General features: G+C 34.3%; 2 protein-coding genes across 2 annotated transcripts; both read left to right on the top strand.

Annotated features, from left to right (window-relative positions):
* The first annotated feature begins 2,786 nt into the window (after positions 1-2,786).
* Positions 2,787-5,109, top strand: LOC106116816 (general odorant-binding protein 56a-like). The gene is given in 4 exon segments (NM_001312627.1): positions 2,787-2,856; positions 3,555-3,665; positions 4,031-4,145; positions 4,810-5,109. Coding segments are annotated over 4 exon segments (402 nt in total). The 5' UTR covers positions 2,787-2,811; the 3' UTR covers positions 4,941-5,109.
* A 2,310-nt stretch (positions 5,110-7,419) lies between these two features.
* LOC106116523 (general odorant-binding protein 83a-like) lies at positions 7,420-8,917 on the top strand. Its single transcript, XM_013310392.1, has 4 exons — positions 7,420-7,492; positions 7,930-8,037; positions 8,270-8,384; positions 8,793-8,917. The coding sequence occupies exons 1-4, from the start codon at positions 7,451-7,453 to the stop codon at positions 8,915-8,917; spliced, it is 390 nt and encodes a 129-aa protein (XP_013165846.1). The 5' UTR covers positions 7,420-7,450.
* The last annotated feature ends 249 nt before the right edge of the window (positions 8,918-9,166 follow it).

Genomic DNA, 9,166 nt, shown 5'->3' on the forward strand with positions numbered 1-9,166 from the left:
CTGGTTGATTTTATGATATATCTAAATTCTATTCCTAGCTATAGCCTGATACTACAGACACGGAATTATACAAAATAATAATTAGGAGGCTAGGTGTTCTTCCAGACTATGTTCTACATCTACAGTAAATTTCATTGAGATCCATGCAGCCGTTCTAGAGATTCCTTCAAACAAACATCCATCCATCTAAACATTCGCGTTTATATTAGTAAGATTAATTGCTAGACATTGAATGATTTCTTAGTGATAATAACAAAACATATCTTCATGTTAACGAAAACTAAAAAAAAAAGTTGTTGTCTACTGCCAAATAAAGAACCGGTTTCTTAAGTTTTTTTGTTTCACGATACATGGATCTAGATTGCTATAGATTTTATTTTTTTATTTATAATAAAAAATAAACGATAGCAGTTTATTATATTTATTGGCATATTTAAAAATGCGTATTGCAGGGAACTAAGCAGGATTTAAGCTTACATTCTTAAGGATTTGGCCTCTTTTAATTTTCGTAATTCTTCAAGTTAAAAAAAATCACCTATTTCAAATAAAATGTAATTGAAATATAACGTAAAATTAATTTTGTTAAAAAGGTCGAAAATATTCAAATTACAAGTTTTAAATTAATTAACTTTAAAAGCTAAATCTTCTTATATACAAAATTCTCGTGTCACAATTTTCGTTACCATACTCCTCAGAAACGGCTTGACCGATTCTCATGAAATTTTGTGAGCATATTGAGTAGGTCTAGAATTGGCTACAATGTATGTTTTATCCGGTATCTATTATTTATTGTATCACGCGCCGACGGAGTCGCGGGCAACAGTTAGTAGTTAATAAGCTAATAAAAAACATTTCGTCGTTTCTTTTTAAAGTATTAAATTACGATAAATAAAAAAAGGACGAGCTTTGCGACATTCCAAATAACCCGCGCAGACAAAACAAGATGGCTACATTTTTTGCTCACTTATTAACTGGTAATTAAAAAAATAATATACGCTTATCGATCTTCTCTTTTTTACCTTTATTTTTGCTTTACACCAAACATATTACATCATAATGTATGTATTTACTTCGAAAGTTTACATTTGACAAGCATAAGCCTTTACTAAGCGAAAGAGCTTCTCTTAAGTACCTATGATAAGTATATCTTACCTTGATTACCATAAAAAAGAGACTTGACAGACAGACAGCCGGACAACACTGATCCTATAAGGATTTTTATTGTTTCTAGGTACGGAACCCTTCAAATTAAGCATAATATTTTGGTTACTTAAGGAAGATATGCGTACTTTTTAATTTTCTAAAATAATAAAAAATACGCTATTAAATATATAAATTGAATATTTACATTAATGCTTGTCCAAATATATAGGGGATTCGAAACCATGATTTAAAAAAAACATTAAACTATAAAGTTTCCATATAAAAGACATAAAAAAATGAATATAAAAAAGCATCCAGTGTGTGTCGTATTGTCCACAATGCAACAAAGAAGGGTCACATGCTTTGCCTGGATAGTTCCAGAGAAACCCACGCTTGGCGGTCCAGGGATACGCAACATTTTGTTAACGAAATTACTAAAATGTCTTAATAATTTTTGTTGAAATGTGATGTCACAAAATTTGGGAACCATCCTCTCCTATTGTCATACTTCATCTACCTCCATCCTCCTGCTTAATTATATAAGCCACAATTACTCATATGTTATAACTACAAACTTACATACCATTGAACATCCTTAATGTACTAAAAAGGTCGGATATAAAAATATATCATCATCAGCTCACTATAAGTCCCCACTGAGGGGCTCGGAGCCTACCCTAAGTTAAGAGTGATTAGGCCATAGTCAACCACGCTGGCCAACTGCGGGTTGGTTGACTTTACACATATCTTTGTATTTCTTCTCAGATATGTGCAGGTTGCATCACGATGTTTTCCTTCACCGTAAGAACGTCGGATAAATGTACATATGTAAATCGGAAATCGAAAAACACATTGGTACATGGCGGGATTCTAACCCAGGACCTGTAGATTGCAAGTCAAGTGCTTGACCCCTGAGCCACCGACGATTTAAAAATATATGTGGTGCTCGAATGATCTTCCCGGATTTCAAAGTTATTATCAAAATAATTGACATCTAAGTAATGCAATTAAAATAAATTATGATAATTAACTTGTTAAGTTTACTTAATTATCTGATTGTGTTTTGCCTATTGTTCTTGATAGAACCATCTGTTGTTTAAACAATGTTTATATCAGAGTGGGAAAAATGTTTATTTACACATTGTTATGTGTATTTACGCATGACATTGGTTATTTTCATTTATTTGTTTACTGTAGATTTCTGAGCCCAAAATCGCCGTTTAAAACATATAAAGATAACAATATCTCTGTTTTGTCAAATATCAGTGATGACGATAAGTTTTATACAGAGATTTTGGTCTCAAAAACTAACTTTTAGTTAAAGATTCTTAATAAATGGTTCACATTTAATCTTGTAAGTGAAATTTAATAAAAAAAAATGAAATCAAATGTTATTTCTCTTAATAGGATTGTAAATTTCATGGTGATCAAAAATATAATAAATAACACGACTCAGTTTGTAAAATTAATCTTAATATTATAATTGTAATGTTGTCTTAAATCTGGAAACTTTGTAATAAGTTATGACAGGATTATTCCAGAAAATGTTGGCGACCCCTGTCCTCGGACGGATCCCTTGTCTGCGGACGCAGTCCCAGGTCCATTCCACCCCGTATATAAAGCGTCGCGGCACACAATCTGCAGTAGTACACCTGTCACTTGCGCAACATGAAGTACTTCGTTGTATTCGCCATTTGCCTCGTCGCCGTACAGGTTTGATGTTTTTTTTTTTAACTGGCGTTCTATTTTCAAAAATCCTTATGATGTTTCGGTGCGTTCCATTTTCAAAAAGCCTTTTGTTGTTTCGTTTCATCCTATTTTTTTAATACTATAATCTCTAATATTAGAATTTGTTAATATACTCGAAATATTAATATGTAAAGTTCCAAAGAATATTTTAAAAAAATTGTTATTCAAAGGACTATTCAAAGCTCAACAATAAAATGTAAACAACATTTTTGTTTTTCATCATTGGGTTGTAATAACCAGTTTTTGTGTCAATACTTTTATTTTATTCGTTACCTTTTTATTTGAGCTTACTACATATGTACTTGCTATGACCGGTTAGCATTAATGATCATCACACAATTCGCTCTTAGTTATTTATTTCCGTTTTATTAAGTTATTTTTTAGATAGTTTAAAATTCTTAATTAAAAACTTAAAATATTGCATTTTCTGAACGTTGGTTTCTGAGACAAAAATCTCTTTATAAAACATAAAGACATCTCTGTCATTCCCTTTAACAAAACGGAGATAACAATATTTTTTAAACGGGGATTTTGAGCTCAGAAACCGACGGTCAATGAAATAACATAATATTTACACTAATTTAAAGATACGTTTACAGTGAATTAGGTAGAGCAATTACATATTTCGACGAAAATATGTTTCTAATTTAAATTTATTCCAGGCGCTAACAGATGAACAGAAGGAAAAGCTAAAGAAGCACAGGAGCGAGTGCCTCGCAGAGTCCAAGGCTGTTGAGGAACAGGTCGACAAACTGAAGACCGGAGACTTTACTGTAAGTCAACATTTTTTATACTCGCCCCGACTAAAATAATTTCTTACTTAAAAAGAACTCCATAAAGAAATAATAATAGAAAAATCTGCAAGAGAAATATAGATTAAAGAATTAAATTAATACAAAGGAAAAGGATTGGTTCGTGATAGACAGAGCAACCTAGTACAGGAGCCAAGGCTCTAACCAAAATGAAGATAAAAAGTGATTATTTATTTATTAGCCTTCAATGGAAATTTTGAGAGCTAGAGTTCCATCGTAGAGTTTTGACATTTGTGCTGCAGTTTCTGTTAAATCACGAAGAGCTTATTTACCTTTATTTTTACTACATAAATTATTATGTATTTGATCATTTACTTTGTATATAGAATGAGAATGATGATCTGAAGAAGTACACTCTCTGCCTGATGGTGAAGTCGGAGCTGATGACTAAGGATGGGAAGTTCAAGAAAGACGTCGCCCTCGCTAAGGTTCCTAACGCAGGTAAATATAATGGTAATACAGCGATTATGGTAAAAGCTAGCGACTGCAACGTCTGGTTCACGAATGGATCTCGCCCTCACAAATACCGCGACCACACAGAAGTCAGACATGTAGTCGCAGCAATTCCGCGTACAGACTAATGAGGGCATAACGTAGACCTAATTCTCATTCCTTATAAGAAACGGGTGGTAAGGGGAAGTTCATTTATTTCGAAATGAAAATATTGTCGTTTTGTTCGTATTACTCTGCCAATTAAAGGTTGGCAACGCATCTGCAATGTGGCCATTTTGTTTGCTACCTTAAAATAAAAAAAATGAAAGTGAAAATAAAACATTTCTTTTCTTAAACAATGCCAACGTTGTCCATTGTAATTACGATTATCGCTTTATCCAATGCACTCAATGAAGTTCTTAGTGTAACAATAGTTCATAATAAAATTAACAAAACGCACAAAATGTACAGAGATGCCAATTAAAAAGAACTACGAAACAATACTTTATATTGTAACGACTCGTTGGTTATCTGGTCCACCTTATTTTACAAAAATAAGAGACATAATTGTAAATAGTGCTATAACTAAACAGTCCAAAAAGCCGACGTTTATGCATCTAACATAAATGTGAAACAGGCAAGAGAGTTCTAATTTTAAAAATGTTTGTTACAGCTGACAAACCTACAGTAGAGAAGCTGATCGACGCCTGCCTCGCTAACAAGGGCAGCACACCGCAACAAAATGCGTGGAACTACGTCAAATGCTACCATGAGAAAGACCCCAAGCATTCCATCCTTATCTAAACTAAATTGTTACTGGAAACAAACACTGCCATGGATCTGAATATCTAACAACGATTGTAATGTTACCAAAAGTTGTGTTGTCTCGTTTATCAGTATTGTAATTTGACATGAATTCTCCATTTGTAATCCATCATTCATCTGCAGTGTCAATAAAGTGTGTTTATCAAAATTATGTCTTACATTCTTTGATCATCGTTGAAATGCCATCCATGACTTTGGAACTTAGTACATTGTTCATTATGACAACGACTACTTCGTTTTGTTTTTAACTTTATTCAATTATTAATTAAGTATATTTCATGTTATGATACTAATGGAAAGAATAGGAATCAGTATTAGTCCTAAAATCACTTTGTCTTACTGAAAATAACTTAGCACAGTCGCAAGATACAAATTAGCAGGAAGAGAAAATGCACCAAGCAGATAAATATCTGCTATTTTTAAACTGATTTACAATAGTTCTTATACCAAGAACTATCGCAAGGATTGGTGCATCGAGCAGATGAATATACGACGAGAGCTTTATTGATTGTTTTCATCATAGGAACTTGAAGACATGTAAGCTGTTCCTAAGTAAACGCTTCAAAGTATCTAAGTGATGTATTCAAGATGGATATTCTATAATCACTAGCTGTCGCCCGCGACTCCGTCCGCGCGGGATTAAAAATAGATGTTGGCCGATTCTCAACCTTTTTTTTTTCAGAGGGGAATGCTTTATGCATACTCCGCGCCCCGAGGGGGGGGGGACGCGGTAGTTATGTGGGATTCTCCTCCATAGCGGAGGCAACCCACTAAACCCCTCTGTTCCTCCAACGCATCGGGACGGGACTACGGGCACGCTTTCGCTCTCGTCCGCGGCCCGATTCTCAGACCTACTCAATATGCTCACAAAACTTCATGAGAATCAGTCAAGCCGTTTCGGAGGAGTGTGGGTACGAAAAATGTGACACGAGAATTTTATATATAAGATAAAATATACTATGAATAATGCAATAATAATTTTACCTGTTGTCATTGTTTGTAAACCGAAACATGATATATTGAAGTTTTATAACAATAAAAAAAACTTAAACATATAAGAAAAAGCACTACATGATTCATACTTATTCTACACAATATCAACAAAGATAAAATTCGGCTTTGTCTAACATTAACTAGTATGAACCGACAAAAACCTGTCCAATGATGAGTCATAAAAGTAATTGAACTAAAGATCTACTTTATTTACTTTAACAAACGTGAAGTAGACTGTGGAGCGTCGGTGGCTCAGGGGTTAAGCACTTGACTTGCAATCTGCAGGTCCTGGGTTCGAATCCCGCCATGTACCAATGTGTTTTTCTATTTCCGATTTGACATATGTACATTTATGCGACGTTCTTACCTTGAAGGAAAACATCGTGATGCAACCTGCACATATCTGAGAAGAAATTCAAAGATACCTGAGAAGTCAAACAACCCGCACTTGGCTTGTCTACTATGGCCTAGTCAAGTACGTATAGTGAGCTGATGATGATGATGATGAGGTAGACTGTTGGATATAAATGATAACGACCTTGACGTAGACAGGGCCGGCGTAAGGGCGCGGTTGGGCGATCGCCCAGAGCACTGGACAAAAAGGCGCCACAAGTCTGCGAATTACACGATCTCACATAACCCTGTTAACAAAGGCATATTAAAAAAAGGAGGCCGTAAAAATATCGCCCACGGTAGCAAATTGCCAGGAACACAAAGACAGAATGTAAGAGAAAGACGCTCTAACTTCGGAGATGTACAGGAGGAAAAGAGAAGAAATATGTTCTCACCAGATTTGCTGAAATGCAGAACTTTAACGTTATTACACTTTGTTGGTCTACTTTTCTTTTGACTTGAGTTTAAGGACATCTTTCTGATGTGTGGCAACCGACACATCTTTAATACTGAACATCAAGAATAGATAAATGTCGAAAGTCATTTTAAAATCTATCGCAGTAGATTTATATTGTAAGGGAGATACCACACGGGCGGCGCAACGCGACGTTTGTGTCGCTGCGGTTTGTTACATTCGGAACTATTTGTGGTACAACACAACTTATAATTTTCGTACCTTTTAATTCTAACTCTGTCTAAAGATTGATTACGATTCATTAAGATTTGCGTTTCATCATTTCAATTATTTGTATAGTACTGACTGATTCGTGGTCCTCAGTCGTCTTGATATTTAATCAAATCTAATTAGCGACTTTGCACCGACCGTGTGGCATTACCCTTAAGTAAATGACCTACAACTATTGTTCAAATGATAGTAGCAATATAGTACGCGCTGCTTTCAAAACATTCGCGATAAAACTAAGGAAGTGTATTATGGTTGCTTGAATAATAAAAAAATTATACAATGACCACAATTATTTATTAATTATCGATAACTCATAACATAATACATAGTTTAGATATATATAAAGAACATATTAACAGACCAACTCAATTGTTCTTTACACTCATATCTTGTAGGTGGTGATACTGTGATTATCAAAATGCAAATCAGTGCTATTTTAATCTGTTTATTAGTGATTCAGGTATTTAGTTATTATTTAGTCAAAAAAGTTTCTAATCTTACTAATATAAATGTAAATGTTTAGATGAAATTTTAGATAGTTAGATGATTGTTTGTTACAAGATATCTCTGGAAATCCTGATCAGATCTCCCAGAAATTTGTCATAGATATAGAACAGAGTCACCCCTAACTTAGGGTAGGCTCCGAGCCCCTCGGTGGGGAGGTATAGTGAGCTGATGATGATGATGATGATAGAATAGAGTCTGAAAGAACACATAGGCTACTATGTTTTTATTCCATGCGGAAGGAGTCGCGGTCGACCGCTAGTGTAGCGTAAACCATACATGAAGCGATTACTAGGAAATAGAGGTTAATCAAATCCATTCTGATTGGATTAACCGGCTTCTGAATGTTAGTTTCTTTAATTAGTTCAATTTCAAAGAGTTATCTGTTTATAGGGTTCACAAGTCCACGCGACCTTCAAACGGGGTATCCTAGAATGCGTTGAGGAGTCGAAAGTCAGCCCTCAATTGGTTCTCCAGGTGACATCAGGCAACTGGGATGTTGTGAGTAGCTATTTAGAAACTGTTAAGTACAACTGCAAATAGCAATATTAATTTATGTTAGGAAGAAAATCGGGCAGTGTGCCGGTGTATCGGCGCAACACTAGCCTTATTAAAATGTTGACGTTTATGTTCCATCACTAATCATTCTGACATTTGACTTTGTAGCGAGAGTCTAGAACTAATTAGCAGTATAATTGATGTATTAAATTCAAACATATCATTTTCATTATAGAGAGAAGATTATCGATTGAAAGTATGGGCTTTATGTTTACTCCTTAAAGCTAAGATGATGTCTAAAGACGGCGTCTTCCATTTAGATGTTGCTCTTACTGGAGTTCCTGAAAATGGTAAGTTAGTAAGCCATGTACTCTTATGGTAGACGACGTTTAGGGTTAACACCCATCAACTCCTCCACGTCTCCGATGGAGCAGAATAAAAATATTAAATTGCGACACCCTTTCTTGTTTACATGGGTGGATGAGGGGAGTAATGCGCGGTAACCTATGTTTTTTACCCAAGAAATTAGGACGAAAGCTTGAAGTAGCATACACACAAGGCAAATTATAATTCTTAAGGTAATTTGCCAGACGCTATTGGCTACTGAATGGGAAGCATCAAGAATTTAATACTTTAATTGTACAACACGTGTACGATAACATGATATTAACGTAACACAATTGTTTGTTGGTTATTGTTACTACACTATTGAAGAACACATTTGAACTATATTCGTAAAAAATATTTTTTTCTTTCAGAGAGACGCACCGTTGACAAAGCTATTGACGATTGTCTGTACAAAACAATCCACAAACCCGAAGAAACAGCTTGGCATTTCCTCAGATGTTATCACAAAAATCATCCAAAATACTCATTTTTGTAGTTTGTTGTAAAAATTATTGTTATCATTTTTATTTATTATTTAACGTTTCTGAATAATTGTTCAATGTTTTTTTTTAATTATTATCGTTGTTAAGAACTTTTTGTTTAAATAAATATTAAAAATCACGCCATCTATCGTTATCCTTCCAAACCTTTATAGGAAGGCGCGAACAAAAGTTTCTTCAATAAATTACTAGATGTCGCGCCAAATACAATCCTTTATTTTTCAATCAATAATTTTAAAAAATCA

Source organism: Papilio xuthus, unplaced genomic scaffold (assembly GCF_000836235.2).
Source record: "Papilio xuthus unplaced genomic scaffold, Pxut_1.1 DF827714.1, whole genome shotgun sequence".
Taxonomy (NCBI): Eukaryota; Metazoa; Arthropoda; class Insecta; order Lepidoptera; family Papilionidae; genus Papilio; species Papilio xuthus.